This window comes from Mesoplodon mirus (assembly GCF_964341445.2).
Source record: "Mesoplodon mirus genome assembly, chromosome: 9".
Taxonomy (NCBI): domain Eukaryota; kingdom Metazoa; phylum Chordata; class Mammalia; order Artiodactyla; family Ziphiidae; genus Mesoplodon; species Mesoplodon mirus.
Window position 1 is genome coordinate 68,728,554 of NC_138985.1, and position 22,520 is coordinate 68,751,073.

A 22,520-nucleotide genomic window follows, 5' to 3' on the forward strand; every position below is an offset into this window, starting at 1 on the left:
TCTCCGCATCCTCACTAGCATTTGGTGTCATCATTATTTTCTATTTTAGTCATTCTGATAAGATCATGTTGACATCTCACTGTGGTCACACTTGCATTTCACTAATGGTTTATGATGCTGAACATGTCTTCACGTGGTTATTTGTCATCTGTATCTCCAATTTAGTGAAACAACTGTTCAAGTCTTTTGCCCATTTCATAATTGATTCTTTTGCACTACAGACTTTTGAGAGTCCTTTATATGTTTTAGGTATATATGGTTTGTGAATATTTCCTCCTAGTCTGTGGTTTGTCTTTACATCCTCTTCACAGAGTGTTGTTGTTTTTGTTGTTTTTCAGTACGCGGGCCTCTCACTGTCGTGGCCTCTCCCGTTGCGGAGCACAGCCTCCCGACGCGCAGGCTCAGCGGCCATGGCTCACGGGCCCAGCCGCTCCGCGGCACGTGGGATCTTCCCGGACCGGGGCACGAACCCGTGTCCCCTGCATCTGCAGGCGGACTCTCAACCACTGTGCCACCAGGGAAGCCCCAGTGTGTTTTTCAGAGCCAAACTTTTTCTCAGTTTTGATGAAGTCCAACTTAGTTATTTTTTCTTTTATGGATCTTCGTTTTAGCCATGTCTATGAACTCTTCACTTAGCCCTAGGTCCCAAAGACATTCTATATTTTCTTCTAAAAGTTTTATATTTTTACATTTAAAATCCATGATCTAATTATTAATTATACTGTGTGATGTTTACATCAAGATTCACTTTGCACCTTTGGCACAAAGGGACTGTCCAGAATAAGGGGAGAAAGATCTCCCAGGAGGATGATGTGTGCCAGGCATGGAGGATAAACAGTCCAGATGGAACTGTGTGGCTAAAGAGACAGCCACGTTGAAGACGGCCACCGTGATACCTTCTGCTGCTGCCCCATCTGACAATGTGCTCCAGCAAAACAAGCAACTCCACCAAGAAAGAAGGAGACTCAAGGCATCCCCAGGAGGAGACTATGCAACAGACAGAGAGAGGTCAGTCCCTATGGAAGGAGAAGGAAGTGTCCAGGAGGGATATTTGTAGGAAAAACAAAATGGAACACATATATACTGATATGACGGCACTTGTAGAAAAGTGTACCAAGAAGCCATTGGAAAGTGTAGAAAGAATCAGAAATAGGACTAAAAACAAGCAGATTGAAAGGGTTGAGGTGGGGGGAGGGCAGGCAGGGAGAGGCCATTATTAACTTTAGGAAAAGACAAAAAGTAGGAAAGCAAATATAATGTTCTGTACACTATAATGCTTAGCCTGAACAATATTTACAAAGTCACAATAATATCAACATGGAATTGTCAATTGAACAAAGGCTGTAATATGACCACTGTACTGGGATATGAGAGAAAGGAAGCAGAAGGCATGGTGGTATAAGAGACCAAAATGCTCAAATACCATAATAAGAAATTAATAGAGGTCAAATATCGATAAATCAAAAGAGAGCATAATACACAAATTAATTAGAAATATAGAGACGTGCACATGTCGGAAATGAAAAGCCAAAATTGTTGAAGGTGGTTGGGGAAGAGAACTAAGGGAGGGAATGAGATAAGAAACCCCTGTAATGTGCTACAATCGCCTTAATAACATTTGACTTTTGAACTCCGTGCGCATATATTACTTTAATAAAACAAAAACTAATTTCTTAAAACAATTAATAATGCCATGTCTACATAGCAGAGACAGGATGCTCCTGTTCTTTCCCTCCTTTGGGTCTGATTCAGTGATGTGGATTATATATTAAGATTCCAGGAGCTAATGGGGCAACACATATTAAACATATTCCTTGGCTTGTGCCTCAGCCACATTCTGGTAGTGACCTTACTTCTAAGGATTCTGCCTTATGATTTGTTAATCCTTTTCTGGTAACATTGCTTTCAAGCTTAACTGAGCACATTTCCTCCTTCAATGACAGGTAATGCAATTTGGTGCCGAAAGGATGAAGAGCGTTCTTGAATCACATACAGAAAACTTCTGCTTGATTTGATTTAATCACTAAATATGTTCCTGAAAAAAGAGTTAGATTCAGAGCAAATTGTTGTATATTAAATACTCTCCAGTAAATTTTAACCTTATGTTCTTTGGGGGAAAGCAACGGGCCCTAACCAACAATAATAACAGTGAACTTTAAGACTCTCTACCCATTATTTTCCAAAAGCACTTGGAAGTGATTGATCTGTAGAGTCTGTTTACATGATTTTCCTACACAGCCAATGAAAGAAATCAGTCAAGGAGAAACTAACATTTACTGAGTGCCTATTATGTGTCAGGCACTGTGCTGGGGACTTTAATAAATGTATTGTCTGCTTTCATCTTGGCAACGATCCAGAGAAGTAGATAGTATTATCCCCACTTTACATTTAAGGAAACCAGAGCCTAAAGATATTAAGTAATTTTCTCAAAGCCACACAGCTTGTAATTCAAACCAACCATCAAGTCTTTTCACAAGAAATGTATATAATTACAATTCCCAGTGTTAATTTGAGCTTTGAGGGCTCTGTGATTCCATAGGGCTTTAATATTTAAGCAACCACATATGATTTAGCATTATTCTAAGTGGGAAACTTAGAAGACGATGACCTAATTTGAATCTTTTAAGTATGACTACCTCTTTTGATGTAATAGCCTTGATACCAACAAATATTTATTCATCTAATGATTAACTAAAAGGCAATATGAGATTCAAATATCAATATTAAAAGAACATTGTATTAGGGAAAGAGTAACTCAAACCGAATCAAAATAACTGCACCTCTTCTGGTCCTGTGACTTGGAGCAACTTGCTTCAAATTTCTAGGATAAAACTGTAGAACTTGTAATCTCTCTCTCTCAGAGTTGCTCTACCATTAAAAAAGTGAGAACACTATCCCCTTTTGGATAAGCACATAGTAAAGTGAAAGCCCAGAGTAAGAATTTAAAATTTGCCATTATTATAAAAGTTTTATAGCTGCAGCTGAAGTAGTTTCCCCCAATATGTAAGTGAAATGACATCAAGTAGATGAAACTGAATGTTCAATGGAGTGTACAATGTGAGATTTACCTGTGTTGGCACCGAAGAGACAGATGAGTCCCAAAACTTTGGTGCACCTCCCCTGACAGCCTGTGACTTAGGAAAGCAGCTATTTCTTACGGATTTCTAACTATGTTTTGACACTGGCCTTGATGCAAATGATGAAACCAAAAGATTCCCTTCCTGCATCATGTTACCCTTCCATCAGATATCCACCTCCTCCCTGTGCACATGTGACGTAATGAGCTGACACATCGACAAACCATAAAGAGAAAATATAACCTGGCGAATGGAGCATAACCGAATCAACCCTTTGAAAATGGAAATGAACAACTGCAGACAGCAAGTCACCCTTTATGGGATCTAGTTTACCCTGGCCCTGACCTGGAACCAGGTGACCAGCCAGAGAACATTACCTTGCGTGGTAACACATGACTTTTATTTACATCAGTGATTTTCTAATAAACAATAAAGTGGAATTATCTTTGTTTCCTGAGAGAGTCAGGATGTGCTGTGGAGCCTTGTTCTGAAATGTCATGTCCTCTAGATCATTCATTTATTCCCCAAGTACAATATTTAATAAAATCTCAGCAGCCATCCTCTGGTATTACTTTATTCTTCCCCATCCGCATCTTACCACCTAACCACATCTCCTTCAAAGGGTATTGCAACATGATAGTGCTCTTCCAATTTTAAGAAAAAAGCAAAAATTGATCAGATAATTTGGTCCACCTACTGTACTCACTCCTCAGAATTAAAGAAAATCGGGCTATTATTACCTGTAATGACAGATTGAAATTTTATTTCATTGCCACTTTTAGTACATTTCTTTTTACAAGTTGGTCGTATTATAACCAAGAAAGCATTCACATTTCTGCATTGGATGGTCATGCATTCAACAATATTAAGAACTGTTATTGTCAGGCAGATGCCAGGTCCTAAAGACTCATTAGTGACCTGTCCTAGTGCTCACGGAGAGACACAGCACAGAGAGCAGTTAGTCCCTGGACTCTGAAGCCAGTTTTCCTGGGGTCAAATGCTGGCTCTAATACTTACTGGCTGTGTCACCTTGGGCAAGTAACTTAAGTTCTTGGTGTCTCAATTACCTCATCTATAATAATAATAGTGCCTATTTCACAGGGCTTTCAGGAAGATTAAATGACTTAATATTTATAAAGCAATTAGAAATGTACCCAGTACACAGAAAGTGTTCTGTAAATGATCATTACATAAAATGGAACTCATTTTCTAGTGAGGGAGTCAGACAATAAATAAATAAGGAAATTATAGTCTAGTTGCAGGGACAAACACCAAGCAAACAGTTTACAATAAAATTAAAACACACCCACTCCTGTCAGTGGCAGCTAGGTTATTTGGCTGAATTCTCCTGCTGGAAAAAATTGGGCACGAAAACAACTTCAGTTTGGATAGCCCCCTGGAGCATAAGGGACAGAATTATAAGTGAGTGTAGAGCTCATCCAAAAAAGAGCAATTAATAGATTATTTTTGCATTAATAAGTGTCAGACCCCAAAGGGCCATACCCTCAGGCTCCGGGCAGCCCAGAAGTAAACTATACCCATCCCCCCCAACAGGTCTTCATGGACAATTAAGTTAATTTGGAGGAGAAAAGATGGGGGGGCGGGTAGGAAGGGAATGGACTTGTCCCTGGAGTGTGACTATAGGCTAATGGTCCCGTGGATCTCTTGTTTTTGGTTATCCCAAAATCCTCAAGCCATGAACTTAGTGTAAAGTGGCCCTGCCTGGTAGTGTCCCTAAACTCTTGAAAATCCTTTCTAGAAAATGTGACTTTTGTCTTAGGTCTTAAATTTTCCTACAAATAATTTTTTAAGGAAAATGAGGAACATACAATGATATCCAAGAATACTAAAGGAACCAGATCCACAAAAGGAGGAGGTGTGGGAAGTTACAAAGAGTCAGCTGGTGTCGACTGAATTTCGGAGGGAGGCGGAACTGTACAAACCAGCCTTGCTTAGGTCAAGTGTGAAACTGACATGATTAGTCATATTTTGTGACTATACTTTTTATACTTCTAGGTATGCATTCGTGTTAACCTGACAGGGCACAGGATGAGATGCTGTGAACAGTGGATTCCAAATTCAGGCACAGGTGCAACACCCTCTCTTTAAAAGTTTACAGACTAGGGACTTCCCTGGTGGTGCAGTGGTTAAGAATCTGCCTGCCAGTGCAGCAGACACAGGTTCTAGCCCTGGTCCAGGAAGATCCCACATGCCCCAGAGCATCTAAGCCCGTGCCTCACAGCTACTGAAGCTCACATGCCTAGAGCCCGTGCTCTGCAACAGGAGAAGCCACCACAATGAGAAGCTTGTGCACCACAATGAAGAGTAACCCCCGCTCGCCAACAACTAGAGAAAGCCCACACAAAACAACGAAGACCCAAGGCAGCCAAAAATAAATAAATAAATAAATAAATAAATTTATTTTAAAATATTCGTTTACAGACGAAATCCAACAACACTGATGTGCATACACAGAAAGAAGAAAAGAAATATTAAACTACCACTACATGGGTGACTATAAAGGAAAAGGCCATAGGAGAGACGAATCTAATTTTCAAAGAATGGAAGAGTCCATAGAAGAAAGGGATGATGGAAGGGAGGGAAGGGGGGTAGGGAAGGGGTAGGATGAATGGAGTAAATGTGAAAATGTGGGCCAGAGTTATCCTTGGGTGAAGAGAATACGAATCATCTTTATTTTCTTCTTTTTGATTAGCTGTATATTTTAAACATCTTTATTGAAGTATAATTGCTTTACAGTGGTGTGTTAGTTTCTGCTTTATAACAAAGTGAATCAGCTATACATATACATATATCCCCATATCTCCTCCCTCTTGCGTCTCCCTCCCACCCTCCCTATCCCACCCCTCCAGGTGGTCACAAAGCACCGAGCTGATCTCCATGTGCTGTGCAGCTGCCTCCCACTAGCTATCTGTTTTACATTTGGTAGTATAAATAAGTCCATGCCACTCTCTCACTTCGTCCCAGCTTACCCTTCCCGCCCCGTCCTCAAGTCCATTCTCCGCGTCTGTGTCTTTACTCCTGTCCTGCTCCCAGGTTCTTCAGAACCTTTTTTTTTTTTTTTTTTTAGATTCCATATATATGTGTTAGCATATGGTATTTGTTTTTCTTTCTGACTTACTTCACTCTGTATGACAGACTCTAAGTCCATCCACCTCACTACAAATAACTCGATTTCATTTCTTTTTATGGCTCAGTAATATTGCATTGTATATATGGGCCATTCTTTATCCATTCCTCTGTTGATGGACACTTAGGTTGCTTCCATGTCCTGGCTATTGTAAATAGTGCTGCAATGAACACTGTGGTACATGACTCTTTTTGAATTATGGTTTTCTCAGGGTATATGCCCAGTAGTGGGATTGCTGGGTTGTATGGAAGTTCTATGTTTACTTTTTTAAGGAACCTCCATACTGTTCTCCATAGTGGCTGTATCAATTTACATTCCCACCAGCAGTGCAAGAGGCTTCCCTTTTCTCCACACCCTCTCCAACATTTATTGTTTGTAGACTTTTTGATGATGGCCATTCTGACTGGTGTGAGGTGAAACCTCATTGTAGTTTTGATTTGCATTTCTCTAATGATTAGTGATGTTGAGCATCCTTTCATGTGTTTGTTGGCAATCTGTATATCTTCTTTGGAGAAATGTCTATTTAGGTCTTCTGCCCATTTTTGGATTGGGTTGTTTGTTTTTTTGATATTGAGCTACATGAGCTGCTTGTAAATTTTGGAGATTAATCCCTTGTCAGTTGCTTCATTTGCAGATATTTTCTCCCATTCTGAGGGTTGTCTTTTAGTCTTGTTTATGGTTTCCTTTGCTGTGCAAAAGCTTTTAAGTTTCATTAGGTCCCATTTGTTTATTTTTGGTTTTATTTCCATTTCTCTAGGAGGTGGGTCAAAAAGGATCTTGCTGTGATTTATGTCATAGAGTGTTCTGCCTATCTTTTCCGATTAGCTGTATTTCTTAACTTTTCTCATCATGTGTTTTCCTTTGCCCAGTTCCCACCATAAATGCTTTAAAGGAAGAGAATCAATTTCTCAGCCTCTGATGCAATGCCAGATTTGCTAGGATTGCAAATGCCAGGTTGAACTTCTAAAGTTCCTCTTTTAATTTCTAGTATGCAAATCCTGCTCTCTAGAAATTCATTATCTATTGTCTTTTAGTATAATCATTTATTGCACTTAAAGGGTCACCCGAGAAAGAAACAATTTAATTTTTTTTAAAAAGAAAAGAAAAAAGAAACTGTGTCCTTTCTCAAACCATCAACACATTTTTGAAAAACAAAAAATGACAAGAAAAAAATATTATAAAGAAATGTAAGCAATGCCCAATCTAAGCATATTTAAATTCTGTAACATTGAAAGTCGCCTACTATTCACTGGGTAGATAAATCAACTTTTAAATGCATCTATACTGTATTCATAGCTTACCAACACAGAGGTTTAGGACAGCCCATGTTCTCCTTATAGAAGTAAACAGCAGGATTCCTAGATCAATAGTTACAGAACACAACTATATTTGTTTAACACTAACTCTCTTTGTTGTTTTTTGGTTTGGGGTGGGGTTTTTTTCATGGGATTGGTTATGAAAATTTTTATAGATTTAAACAGTTCTAGATTCAAAAAATGGAGGAAAATAAGTCAATTGTTTTGATTTAAAATTGTATCTTTAAAAGTCAAACTACCATATCTCAGATAATCCGATGCTCCTCACCACCGTATGTACACATGTACACATACCTTTAACCACTCATTTCCTTAACTCCAAGCCTCTTTTTTTTTTTTTTTTTTTTTGGCCTTGCCACGTGGCATCTTAGTTCCCTGGCCAGGGATCGAACACATGCCCCCTACATTGAGAGTGTGGAGTCTTAACCATTGGACCTCCAGGGAAGTTCCAACTCCAAGCTTTTTCAATGAAGTGCCTTCTTTTGCAGATGCATTCCCCACCTCTAAAAACTTCCCCATCACTTAAACATTTCACTAAGTCCTTCTTCCAGGAAGAGCTTTTCAGATTGGTCAAGGAAAAAATGTGACAACACTACCTTTTTGCCTTTTGAACAATATCATGTTTTTCTATAGCTCTACTAGACTGTACCAAGAAGGAATGTTTTGGGCTGCAAGTAACAGAAAACTGTATTTAAAGCTGTGGTTAAATCATAGGAATCCGCCTTATCTCACCGAACTAGTAGTCAAGAGATAGGTCATTCCAGGGTTCTTTCAGGGGCTCACCAGTACCATGAAGGACCCAGACACTTGTCACACTCCCATGCCATCATCCTAAGTGTGCTGGGTTTTATTTCCATGTCTGTTGCCTCACTGTTGCACAATGGCTGCTGCACATCCTCACACTGTACTTAAACATAAGAATCAAGGGTATTGCAAAAGATGTTCTTCTCTCAGAAGGCTCTGCCCTGTATTTAGGAAGAAACATTTCCAGAAGTCTTCCTTATAGCCCCATAAGTCAGAACTAGATCACATGCATGCTCCTAGTTACAAGGAAGACTGTAAAAGCATCTCTGTTTTAAGCCTCTAGTTAAACTCAGGCTCCTCTTTTGTATGAACTGAATAAAAGCATGTCCAGTTGATTTTACCTCCTAAATCCCTTTTGCATACATCTAATTCTTCTCACCTCCCCCACTGCCAGCACTCTCCCACCAGCCATCAAAATATCCCACCTGAACTACCCCAACAGTTCCAAACTGGTTTTCCTGTAGCCCCACCTTGTCCACTCTACCATCCACTCTTTACAGTTTCAGTGATATGTTAAATGCAAATCTTACCATGTCACTTCCTCTATAATGGATTATGTTCAAAACTCCTACCAGGTCCTGAAGGGTCTGGTCGCACCCACCTTTCTAGCTTTGTCTCCTGCAGCGCTTCAACTCACTTTGTACTCAGATCACACCAACCACCTCTTTGCTCCTTAAAAATCCTAAGCTCCTTCACAGCTCATGGCTTTTGCACGTGCTATTCCCTCTGTCTGGAGGGACACCCATTCTCCACCTCCCTAGTCCCTTCTGCCTCATTTCTCCTTAGGTTTCATGTCTCCATTTAAATGTTTTTACTGCATTCAAGGGTTACTTATAAGGTGTTATCAAGTCAATGAAATGTAGAAATATTCAAAGTTATTAAATATAAATGGGAGGGGGCTTCCCTGGTGGCGCAGTGGTTGACAGTCCACCCGCCGATGCAGGGGACATGGGTTCGTGCCCCAGTCCGGGAGGATCCCACATGCCACAGAGCGGTTAGGCCCGTGAGCCATGGCCCCTGAGCCTGTGCATCCGGAGCCTGTGCTCCGCAACAGGAGAGGCCCGCGTACCACAAATAAACAAACAAACAAACAAACAAATAAATAAATAAATGGGAGGGATGTAAGAGAATGAATTTTTTAATTTCAGCAGTTAGTTGATGTTCATCTATTTAGGAAATGCTGGCCCTTTGTTAAATCATGCTAGATGAGAAGCCATTTGCAGGACTCATTTTCTTTTCCTAAATGTCTTCCTTCTTTCACCCATTTGATCAACAAACAATATTTGGAACCCAGCTCCACCACTTTCTAGCGGTGAGGGTTCTTCAGACAGGACTTTCCTCCTTGGTCCAGTGTCTCCTCTGTAATGAGATGGCACTATGACGACGTACCCCGTCCTCCTCTCATGGTTGGTGGCCTGTCTTCGTTCAGTTCTGGTGCTACGATTGCAAGTTTCCTCTCTAAAACTAATCCCAAGAAATATATGAAAATGTATCACTTTCAAATACACGCTGCTGTGCATATCATTTAAAAATCCAAGAATGCTAAACTAAGTTAAGGATATAAAATATGCATATTTTTACCATATTTCATACATTGAAATACTCTATAAAAATGTCTTCCTATGAATTCCATATTGTAAGTTATGCAATAGGTAGCCATCATGTCTTTCACTACTTCACCACTTTAGAAAGTCCTCAGAACAAAGATGCTGGGATGTCAGTTGCTCCATACGCAGTCCTTCAGAGGAGTTACACACGAGCTCAGGGAACATCAAAATAGTTCTTTGAAAAAGAAGAGCATCCTAGAAGATGCAGCCAGTCGCACCTCTGCCTTATTAGTGAAAATGCCCTATGTCAAAACCTTTCTGTCCAGGTAATAAAAAGCACCCGTATGTTCCTGGGAACAAAAGCCTCCTGAAACTTGACGCCATCCGCGGGTTCACTTGACTTCCAGCTCAGGGCTGGATTTGTACTCCCCAGGCGCGGTGGCTGTCCACGGGCTTCTAGACCTGAGGGAAGGAAATTCACATCCTCACTGAGTCGTGCTAAGAGACCGACACTGACTGGCAGGCTGCGGTATAAGGTGCCGGTTAAGAGCGCGGGAGCCGGAGTCAGGTCTCCAGGGTACAAATCCGGCTCTGCCACTCACCAGCCGTGCAACCTTGGGCAACCGTTTAGCCTTTCAGAGCTAAGTTATCCTCAAGTGAGGATAACAATAGTTCTTACCTCCTAGGGTTGCTGTGAGGAGGAGTAAATAAGTTAATCCACAGAAAGCGCTTGGAAGAATGCCTGGCTGGCACATAACGAACTTGTTAATATTACAGCCTTTCAACTCAGGGCGCCTGCAACTCTGCAACATTATGCCTGGGTATGGAACGGCTCCTGTAAGTTACAAAACTTGAGATTCTGGGAGCTGAGTGGCCACGGTTGGGGACGCGGAGAGGAAAGGAAAAAAAGAAATTGGGGTAGGGGCAGAGGGAGAGAGAGCTGCGACGACGTTTATCCACCGGAGCCCACCTGCAGCCTCGGTCTCCCGGCCTCCGGTCTCCTCTTCTTCTTCAGGAGTCCGACTCGCGAGCGGCGCACGCAGCCTTTCTCCAATCAGACATCCCAAGGCTGGCGCCACGTAGGCGACCTGGTCCAATCTCGTCCCTGGAAGGCGGGAACGAGAACTTCCTACCTGCACCTGTGGCAGCAGTGGCCGCCTCCTGGGTTATTATTTTTTTCTTCCCGCTGCCCCGGGGCTCTGGTTTCTAGAGTCACTTGGCGAATAACCAGCAGGTGAGCAGATGTCTTTCCCCGCGCGGAGGACCGACGCGGTAGGGAGCTTCAATACATCAGAGTGAGCCCCTGAGATCCCGTCTCCCTGCGGCTCCCGGGCGGCGCTATCAGGGAAAGGGGACGCGCCGGAGAATGAAAGGCTACTAGGCAGGAGAGCCTGCCTGGCCATTCACCTGGGGCAGTGAGCCTGGTACCCACTCGCAGGGGCGGCCTCCGGTCGGAGCCAACAGTACTTCGAGCTCCGGGCTACTGCCGCCGCTGCGCCAGGAAGCTGGAGGAGCCAGGGGGAGACCAGCAACAGCAATCGACTTAGCTGGACTGCGGCGATTTCGGCTAGCACACCTTCCAGAAAGAAACCCGACCTCTCCAAGACCGCGCAGAGGGACGCCGGGCCCCGACTTCCAGATTAACCCAAGCGCACCCCCTCTCGACTCTGCGCGGGAAGAGAGGCGCGGAGCCGCGGGGTCCTGGGAAGCCTGAGCAGGTGAGCGATCAGGGTGATTCCCCGTCCGCCAAGACAGAGACCATTCCGGGGTGTCACGCTGGGGCGCTCCACCAGCGCCCGAGGAGAAGTTACTAGCTGCAGGCGTTCTGCGTAATTTGCAATCTTTCCCTTGAGCAATTCGTGCAAAACCCTTCCGTGCATACAACGTTGATTGTGGAGAAGAAAGCGTAGGGTAGAAGACAGAAAGCAGCATCAGGAACACCCACCACTGTCACCACCACCACCACCACCACCAGTGAATAAGTTGGGGGTGTTTTTCCGATCTATAAAGCGGAGGCGGAATGGATGTTTGCAAACCCAACTGCAAACTGTGCCTGAGGGTGTGGGTGCCTTCTGTAAGGAAAGAACTTTGGCCGTTTCTTCTTCTATTGTTTTCAAGTCGCAGCCCAAGAGTGCCCTCGGGGCGTCCTGGGGAGGAGCTGGTGCCAAGGACTCCTTGCTCAGGGGAGGCCGCTGCGGCCGCCGGCGTAGGCCCTCCGGCTCTCTCCCCCCGGTTGGGGGAGGAGAACCTCCAAACCACAGACACCGGCGAAGTTTCGCTCTCCAGCGCGGGCGAATCCCAGCAGCGCCGGGCGCGTGGGATGGGAAGGAGCCCAGCGGAAACCTGGAAATGAGCCGCGGCGCCAGCGAATCCTGCTCGTTCGTGGAGCTAGTGCCGCGTAGACCCAGCACAGAAAATGAGCAGAGGAGCCTCTCTTCCGATATTCGCACCTTAAGTGCTAACAAACAGCCTTTTCGCTCCGCAGTGCTATTTTAAAAGCTGGGAAGAGGCAAATTGGAGTTCCTGGTTGTGCGCTCGCTCCTTTGGAGGAGGGAATTGCGCAAGGAAAAGAACAGAAGCCTTTAATTTGTAACTTAAAATCCCATGAGTTGAGTTGCCTAGTACAAACAGACGCGGTGCATATTTTAATACAGAACTAAGGGAAGGGGACTTGGGCTCATCTCAACCGCAGGCAGCGGGTGCCTTCAAAGAGACGCAAGATTGGTCTCTGGGGAATAAAAGGAAGCGTTAGGATGGCGGTTTTCAAGGAAAGTTAGGTCTAGACATGCTTCTCTGAAAGTCATCAGGCAGAAGTTTTGTCGAAAGCAGAATTTAAAAGAAACAAACACCATGAGCTTGTCCCTCGCTCTTACTGGCCTGTAAATCCGCCCCCCATGCCCCGCCCCGCCCCGCCCCCGAAGAATCACATCAAAAAGGATCCCGGGACAGAAGTCTAGGGAGGAAAAACCTTTGAGGGAAATTTCGGAACTGTTTGACAGGGATCTAATGTTCATGGCTCACCTATAGCGGGGGCGCGCTTGCTTCCGGGCGCCCTCCTCGCAGGTGCCCTTCTGGACCCGGTGGGTCACCTTTGGGCTTCGTCTACAAACGGGCAGAGTGACAGGACAGGCCATTTTCCCTCTGGGGCCTGGTAAATCCAGAAGCCCCGGCACCCACCCCTGGGTGGCCCTCGCGCGCGGACCACTGCGCCATCCTGGAAGCCAGACTAAGGCTGAGGCCAGGGAGTGCCAAGACTCAGTCTCAAGACCAGAGGGTGGCGCCCCGGAGGCCCTTCGTCCGCCTGCGCCCGGCGGGGGGTGGGGGTGGGGGGGTGGGGCGGTGGTGCCCTCTGAGGCCCGCGCGGCTGCGGACCCTCGGACCCCAGCCGCTCCGGTGCCAGCCGGAGCCAAGAGGAGGAAGTGGGATTGAGGGGCACGTGACTTCGACAAACCCAATAACCAAGTTTTGTTTTCCTCCCCAGCACAAGCCTCTGCTTCGGTGGCTCCCAGCCCGCAGCCCGCTTGCGAGAAGCCGGGGCAGGGCCGAGGTGGACGAGAGAGGCGCCGCTGTCGCTGAGGCCCTTCCCCGCTCGCCGCGCCCCCCGCCACTTGGCCCGCTGGCCATGGCCGACGGCGGCGGCACCGGCAGCTCGGGCTCCTGGTGGAGTTCGCTAAAGAACAGCAGGAAGAAAAGCAAGGACGCCGCGGGGGGTGCGAAGCCTCCCGCCCAGCCTGACCCCGGGGAACCCGCGGCGCCCGCCCCGCCTGGCCCCGACTGGACTAGCAGTTCCCGGGAGAATCAGCATCCCAATCTCCTCGGGGGCGCCGGCGAGCCCCACAAGCCAGACAAGCTGGGCGGGGAGAAATCGGGCAACAGCCGCCGAAATTTGAAGATCTCGCGCTCGGGCCGCTTTAAGGAGAAGAGGAAAGCGCGCGCCACTCTGCTCCCCGAGGGAATCAGGTCCTCGGAAGAGGCGAGCTTCTCTGGTGACCCGCACGACGACAAGCAGTAGCCCGAGCGCTCCGGGACTCTCTTCGCACCACGCCTCCCCAACCCCCAGGTCTAAACCCGAGAATTCTGCCCCGCCCCTGTACTTGGAGTCTCATCCCACCAAATTCAGAATATTCGCACAAGGCCTCCAGATTTTATTTTCCTGGAAATGGACGTGACAGTTGAGTGTTCCGTATATCACGACTCAAGGATGCATTAAATATTTATTCGTGGTAAGAGAAGATACCGCAGAGGAAGTTGGCACAATTTTTTTCAAAAAACTTCAGTGGTCTCCTTTGCGTCGCCCGTGGGAGTGAGAAGGTTACTTTTGTAAGAGACCTTAGCTCAACTGGAATTGCGCAGCCCTCCACTGAGAACGGAGTGCTCTGATTCCGAACTTGCTATTGGAAAGCAAATCACAGTGCTATCTTTAATGCCTGAGAAATGCACTTTAGGAGTACTTCTGTAGACACACCTTAAGTGAAGGGATGGGAGAGAGCAGGAAGCATTCTTAAGTAGAAGCATTTTAAGTAAGGCAGGATTGCTTTTAATGTTGAACTGCAAAACTGTACTGCCTGTTTTAGCATGGACTATTAAAACTGTTGCACTGTAAGACTTAAGGTGACTTTTGTATTTTGTTTTCCATTGTAAGACAATCTCATCATACTTAAAAGCAGGCATGCAAAATCCAGGGTGACAGAGTTAATCATTTGCCACATAACCTGACAGTTCCTCTTGAAAAGCTGCAGGGAGGAGAACATGTCTACAAACTACCAACACCCAGATAGGAACCAGCTAGCTGGATATCCCTATTTACAAACCAAATTCGAGGAAGACAGCGAGAGGTACCAATTAATTATTCCTAAGTTTTCTTTCTTACTTCACTGCATCTTCATAGAGTAAGTCACAATGCTAATAATAATTCTTTCTGTATTCATTATTAACCTGACTCACAATTGTCTAAAAACACTTATTCAGACAGGTGGACTGAACTCTCAGTTTGTCCAAAGCTGTCTTTTTTCCCACCCTCTTTGCTTCAAAAACTAATTTCTTTAGTCTGAAGTATGAATTTATCTAGGTGCAAGGCCTTAAAGATCTACCAACCTGTAGATTTTTAACAAAAATCTACCTGTTTGTTTTTGTTATGAACTTCAAGTAAAAGAGTAAATCAGTACTGAAATCACTTGCTTTCAGCAAATTACAAGAGAGTTATTGTAGTTGTTAAGATCCCCGGAACCCTTCCCACCACAATTCAGTTCATTTATAACCATTTAGAAATGCATAGCGGGGAAATTATAATGATCAAAGTGTGTGTGTGTGTATATATATATATATATATATATATATATATATATATATATATATACACACACACATTGTATATATATATAATATATATATAATATATATTATATATAAATATATTAATATATTTAATATATTAATAACATATATAGTTATAAAGCAGAAACTAACACACCATTGTAAAGCAATTATACTCCAATAAAGATGCTAAAGAAAATAACATACGTAATATATATAATATATATAAATATATAAAATTCTGATTTCACTGAGTTGGGGTTAAATCAGTGCATTCCTCCCACTGCATAATTAGGACTGCTTTAAAACTGTAATTACAAACCTCAACTGCCGATTGTGCATTGCACTCATATATATAATATATAAACTATATATAATATATATAATAATTTATATATATAATATCTACATTATATATATAATTATTATATATATTATATATATATAATGTGGATAATGACAGGCAAGAACTTGATTGGAGCTCCTGAATTTGTTATATATAGTTTTTGGTTTGAGATTAGTAATCTTAAGTAATTTAAGTAATCTTAAATTAATAATTTGTGACAAAGCATGTTGATTCTCCAAAGAGATTTAACAAAGAAACTTGATGAAAATGGCTAAAATGGATTTAAATTAGTGAATCAAGCTTGGATACCAGCAAAATCATAGAGTTTACCATTTGATACATGCGCTTCCACATACTAAAGGCTTACTCCAAAGGAAATCGTTTACATGGGGATTATGAACACCTTAGTTTCTTAAAAGAGAGTTTGTGAGGGTTTTTTTTTTTAATCATTAAAAGTTTTTTTTGTTTTGTATTCAGAATTGGGAAATACGTGACTGAAGTCTCATCAGGGTGAGCTTTCTGGATGAGGAAGACTTCACATCAATTTTAAGTGGGTCTACCTACCATCTCTAGACTCTAATGAAGAAGAGGGAGTCGGGATCTCGGACTCAGAGAAGAGGTTCGTGCTAAGGGAGGGGATTGTGGGCCGACCAGCAGTGGGAGTGAATAGAGCAGACGCTGTCAGATCAGGCTTTGGAACACCTTCATAGTATTTTAATTTCTGTAGAAGGTAATCAAAATTAGAGCGGATAACTACCCAAAATACTTCTCCCCTCCCAGGAAGACCAAGAGATTAGATCTGTACCCATTTATAAAAGTAAGCCAGCCATTGCATACTTTTAAAATCTTACAGTAACTCTTTCATCCAGTTTTATTGTTTTAAAGAACTTTTTTTTTCTTAAAAATTCCTCTAGATTCACAAAACTTTGGCATTTTCCTGGGTTCTGTGTCTAGTTTTGGATCCCATCCAAGTCTATAATTGCTGCAGATAATCAATAGCAGACATATAGCAGTGGAACTTATTAACATGACATCTTTCCCCACTGTTCTGAAAGAATTTAAAACCATGCTAATGGCAGTTATGACAATGAATGCAATGCACAATTGGCAGTTGAGGTTTGTAATTACATAGTTTTAAAGCAGTCCTAATTATGCAGTGGGAGGAATGCACTGACTTAATCCCAACTCAGTGAAATCAGAAACCAAGAAAAATTGGTGGGATAAAAGGATCATGAGTAAGATGAGATAATTTGACAAAGTGTCTTGCTGGGATTTATGTGCTCTGCAGATGATTAATTACATTCCTATAACATATATACAGATTTTGAAAATGTTTAAACCTCAAGATATTTTATAGTAAATAAAAGGAAAATGTTGAATTAAATTTGGAGTTAATTAGGTTGGAGACTTTTGTTTTCTTAAAATCCCTTACAAATGAAATTTCACTCACAAATTTGGAAACGATTAAAGAAATTCTTATGCCATGCTTCCAAATTATGTGAAAAAGGGACAAAAATCTAGCAGCGTGTTTCCTCAATATTTTCATAACCATAATAATTATACGAACCGGGTGGTTTTTACCTCAGTGACTGTCCTTGCAGTCGGTGGCTGAGCAGTAACTCATATTACAGGTCACCTGAACGTCCCTTTGTGTTCGTGCTTCTGTTGTTCATCCCATTCTGATTTGCATTTCAAGAGCAGAGACTCTATTTTGTATACAGTTAGGACATTCTGCTTCATATAACACTGGGAAATATTTTTTTCTGCTTTGAAATGTAGTGCAAACTCAGAACGCTGATCTTGCCGAGTCCTTAGAAGGGAACTATAAACCTAATGAACAGTAGCATGGGCTGAAGCTTTGTCAGAAATAGTTCTTCTCATGGGATACACAGAAGAAAATTTGGGTGGCTTGAAATAAATAAATAATAAAAGTGGGCAGAAAGTGGGCACCTTTCAAATAAAAGGTGAACTGGAAAGGAATAAGGGGGGAAATAGGGCACTAATATCCAGTGATCCAAGGCACCTTTTATGAGAAAAAGAGATAGAGAATATTATTTTTCCTTAGTTGAGAAGTATCAGCCAGACTAGAAACAAACACTAAAAAAAGCTAGCATGATAGAGATGTAGGGGTAACTGATCTTTAAAAACTCTTATTTTATTTGCAGAGCATCTTATGATAATTACCCAGAAATGTAAGAGATTCTTTCTTGGGATAAGCATGAGTTTATCTCCATGGCAAGTAGAGGGTGGGACCAGAGATATTTTATACCCTTGGGTGTCAACATAACCAGTACCTTAGGCTAGAAACAAGTGTGCAGCCCAGGGTACACTGTCACTGACAAGCTGGCTGTCCCATCACAGCTTTGTTCTTCTCACCTGTTTCCTGTACCCTCGGCCCCATTCTCACCTCGCCTCTGAGAGATCGCATGTGCGTCCCCATCAGGCTCAGAGATGTGGAAGAGGGGCCGCCCGGAGGGAGGCACAGGGCCCTTCCCCAGCCTCCTGCAGGCACAGTGTATTAACAACCACTTTGTCAAAAGATGGCCCCGTACATCTGGAACATGGGATGAATAGCATTCATGGCGAGAGAAGATTATCATTAAGGAGATAAATTGTAAGGAAACCACACAGGTCTTGCTCTGGCAGAGGACAGTTGACCACTGTATAGAAATGGTAGTAGCTAAAGATCATGGTAAATAAAACTGACAGAGGATATCAGCGATCCTTCCAGATATTCAAAACAAGGAATTCAGCCCTTCTTCCAAACCAAATTGTGCTGCGGATGACAAAGAGATGGATGCGTAACTGTCATGTCAGAGTTGTTGACATAACCTCGTGCAATAAAAAGATGGAGTATCTTTATCTCTGACATGTATAACAAGACTGTTTACCCACGAGACAAAAATTTCCAGCCCTTAAACTAGAAAGGTTCATGTTGAAGAAGATGAAGGTTCCTACCCCTGAAAGGAGCTGCTGACTCACCTGCCGTTAAGTGGGGAATACGGAACCCATCTAGGACCTCCCTGTGCTTTTTCTGAAGGGATATTCCTTGAGTTACAAGTACCCTGGCTTATTAATCTTTTTCTCGTGCCAGTCAACAAGCATATCCTACAAAGATGGCAGCAAAGAGCTCCTGCAAAGTTTTCCAAGACACCCGGTCATAATTCTCTCTCTACCTTGCTCTTAGATGAGTCTTAGATGATCTGGGTGTTGGTTTGCTCTTCTGTAAAATGATGGGATGGAGTCTATATTCCCACTTTAAAACTCTCTCTTAGGAATTTGCTGTTTTGAACAACGGGCTGTAAAAGCTAATTCATAGAGTGCTCATTGTTTACTATAAAACACAAAGGCACCAACTGTCCAGTACTGATGGTCAGGTGGGAAGTTGGGAGGGAGGTAGAGAAGCATAAATTGCAATAAAGCTACCACATTATCATACAGTGCTGTCACCACACTGTCATCTGGCCCAATAATCAGGGTAATTCTGCTGTATAGGAGCATGGAGCCTCATTATTCATGCTTAGAATCAAATTGCAGCAAGGCTATATAATTATATACATATTATTCAAAAAGTGTGTTTTCACAACTATAATCTCAGTTCCTCATAACTAGCCCTCAAGGGCCCCAAATCCTGCCAATCTACCTGATTCTGTACTCTTGTTTAAACTCATCTTTTTCCATTCTCATTGGTGTTGTCCTTGGTCAAGAATTCATCCCCTCTAGGCCAGGGGCCTGGAAACAATCATTTTTTAACTCTCCTCTACACTGTCTTTAAAACTGTGAAGGATAAGGTCAAACTCCTTCACAAGGGCTGCTACCCCTATCCAGCCATTCCATATTACTGACAATTCCCAAGAGTACCTTGCCACGCCTGCAGGCTTCTGTCTGTCCTGTTGCCCCTGCTTGGAATATTCTTTCTCCACTACCTGCCTGGCAAAGTCTCAATCAACCGCTAAGATTCAGGAGTCTCTTCCCACGCGACTGTCATGGTCCTCCTTCACTCTGTTGGGAAACACCTATGCATAGTACATTCAAGCGCGTGTTACCACTCCCACTGACCATATTATATGCATGTGATCACATGCCTCACTGCCCTTTTAGTCGAGTTGCTCAGAAATTCCAAGGGCAATGTTCATTCTTCATGCCCCTTCATGAACTCCTGGCTAATCTACAAGGGCATGGGCCTTCCATGCTGTACTTGCATGTACTTCTTGGTAGGGCCACAATATTTCTCCTCTAGGAAAGCAGGCTGTGTCTGGCTGATAGAAAAATTTAAGAGGTTTGTGAATCAGTCAGAGCCTAATCAGGAGAGACAAACCACACAGTAATTTGAACAGGGAGCATTTACTATACAGAACTATTATCCGTGATACAGATTGCAGTGAGAAGGGATTGCCTGGTAAGAAGTAACGGGAGGGGCTTCCCTGGTGGCGCAGTGGTTGAGAATCTGCCTGCTAATGCAGGGGACACGGGTTCGAGCCCTGGTCTGGGAGGATCCCACATGCCGCGGAGCAACTGGGCCCGTGAGCCACAACTACTGAGCCTGCGTGTCTGGAGCCTGTGCTCTGCAACAAGAGAGGCCACGATAGTGAGAGGCGTGCGCACCGCGATGAAGAGTGGCCCCCGCTTGCCACAACTAGAGAAAACCCTCGCACAGAAACGAAGACCCAACACAGCAAAAATAAATAAATAAAGTAATAAACTCCTACCCCCAACATCTTAAAAAAAAAGAAGTAACAGGAACCCAAAAGAACACAGTAATAATATAAGGTTCAACTACGACCCCGGAGCTGAGATTAAGCAGTCAAAGGAGATCCCCTCTTTGCTCCAAACCCCTGCACCTTGTTGGAAAGGGCACGGCTAAGACACACTTGTAGGCACGGAAATCACACCAGTGAAGCTTGTTTGGAAATCTACCTACCAGAACTGGTTTTTGTGTGCCAGTGGGCACTAAAGCACTAATCACTAAATTCTTTGAACAGCATGGGTAAAAATACAGGAAATATCGCTGTGTTAATATAGTATGGGAGGAAACTGGTGTTTCTGTAGGCTGGGCTACATTCATTTCAAGAGGGCAATTGCTTGTCTATAAAGTGCCTGTGAGAGTGAGAAAAGGGGGCTACTTCCTCTGGGTGGGCTTCAGTGCCCCCCGCCAACACTCCCGTAGCAGGCACCCTTGTCCAGTAAACAACCTACACAGCCTTATACAGCAGCTGGGAGTCCATGAATAGATGGAACTATGCCCTGAAGGTGATGGGCTTTGGTAAAGGACAGACTGGCCTGCCTGAAAGGAAGCCCAGGCTCTAGACCCATTTTTCTAACTGGTAGTTGTGTGGTCTCAGGCGAACCACTTAACTGCTCTGGGCTTTCATTTTCTCACCTGTAAAACAAGAAGTTCAGACACTTCAACTTCAAAAATTCTGTTATTATAGTGTCTATTAAGAGAAGCAGTGTTTACCTTTATATTCAAAACAGACCAGATCTCCAATTACATGCAATAAATTTTACAGTAGGATTGTGGTCAACATCATGTCCCTCACCATTGACATGATATTTTTCTGGGCTGTGCTCAGATCTACCAATACCAGCTCTTCCAGCTAACTTGAAATTTCCTCCTTTGCATATATATTATTTTTATATATTATAAATACATATATTGTAAATAGCCATACAACACCTACTCTTCCACTAAGTTTTAACTGTAACATTAGTTGCTTCGCTAAGAGCCTCCAAGATAGAGTTAGATGCCCTCGTCTGTGTCCCTGCAGTGGACACACAGACTCCTGCCGCAGCCCATCCCACAGACAGTATTGTTACTGTCTCTACCACCAGATGGTAAACTCTTAAAGGGGAGGGACTCTAATTTATGCTGGCTCTGCTGTGGCCAGCGCAGCGCCTAGCACGTAGTACTCATTAAATATTTGTTGAGCGAATGAGGACTTAAATTTCTTGCAGGAGAAGTGAAGTAATATAGTAGTTAAGACAGAGGGTTCTAAAGTCAGATGAGTTAGATTTAAATCCTGGCTTTTCCATTTACTGTCTGTGAACCTATTTGAGTTATACAACCTGCCATGCTTTAATTTTTGTTGCTGTTATTTGTTAGTTTTGTTTTGTTTGTGTTTTTTTGGTCCCGATATGGAGATATAATTGACATATAACATTGTATTAGTTTAAGGTGGACAACATAATGGTTGGATAGATTTATATATTGTGAAACAGTTACCACAGTAACTTTAGTTAGCATCCACCATCGCACATAGTTCAGTTTTTTTTCGTGTGATGAGAACTTGTAAGATCTACTCTCTTAGCAACTTCCAAATATACAATGTGATATTGTTAACTGCAGTCACCATGCTGTACATTACACCCCCAGAACTTACTCATCTTACAACTGGAAGTTTGTACCTTTCAACCACCTTCACCCATTTCCCCCACCCCCTCTGGCAACCACCAGTCTGTTCTCTGTTGCTATTCAGTTTGTTTTAGATTCCACATATAAGTGAGATCATACAGTATTTGTCTTTGTCTGATTTATTTTACTTTAATTTCTTTCTTTCTTTTTTTTTTTTTTTTGTAGTACGCGGGCCTCTCACTGTTGTGGCCTCTCCCGTTGCGGAGCACAGGCTCCGGACGCACAGGCTCAGCGGCCATGGCTCACGGGCCCAGCCACTCCACGGCACGTGGGATCTTCCCAGACTGGGGCACGAACCCGTGTCCCCTGCATCGGCAGGCAGACTCTCAACCACTGTGCCACCAGGGAAGCCCTAATTTATCTTCAAGAATAATTGTACCCAATTCACTCGTTTGTTATGAAGGCTGCATGGGATGTATACAGAACTGACCTCCTTAGTAAACTCTTAATAAACATTAGCCTTATTATTATCACCAATATTCAATTCTACTCATGTAACATTTATGGAAGGAAGTGAGAAGGTAAAGCGTGTCTTGACCCAGGCTCTATATATATAA

The 22,520-nt window shown here is 43.2% G+C and overlaps 1 protein-coding gene across 1 annotated transcript; it reads left to right on the forward strand.

The window, feature by feature from the left end:
* Positions 1-13,376: 13,376 nt before the first annotated feature.
* On the forward strand, positions 13,377-14,447 carry PRR15 (proline rich 15). The gene has a single exon (XM_082632710.1). The coding sequence runs from the start codon at positions 13,515-13,517 to the stop codon at positions 13,902-13,904; it is 390 nt and encodes a 129-aa protein (XP_082488836.1). The 5' UTR covers positions 13,377-13,514; the 3' UTR covers positions 13,905-14,447.
* Positions 14,448-22,520: the final 8,073 nt, after the last annotated feature.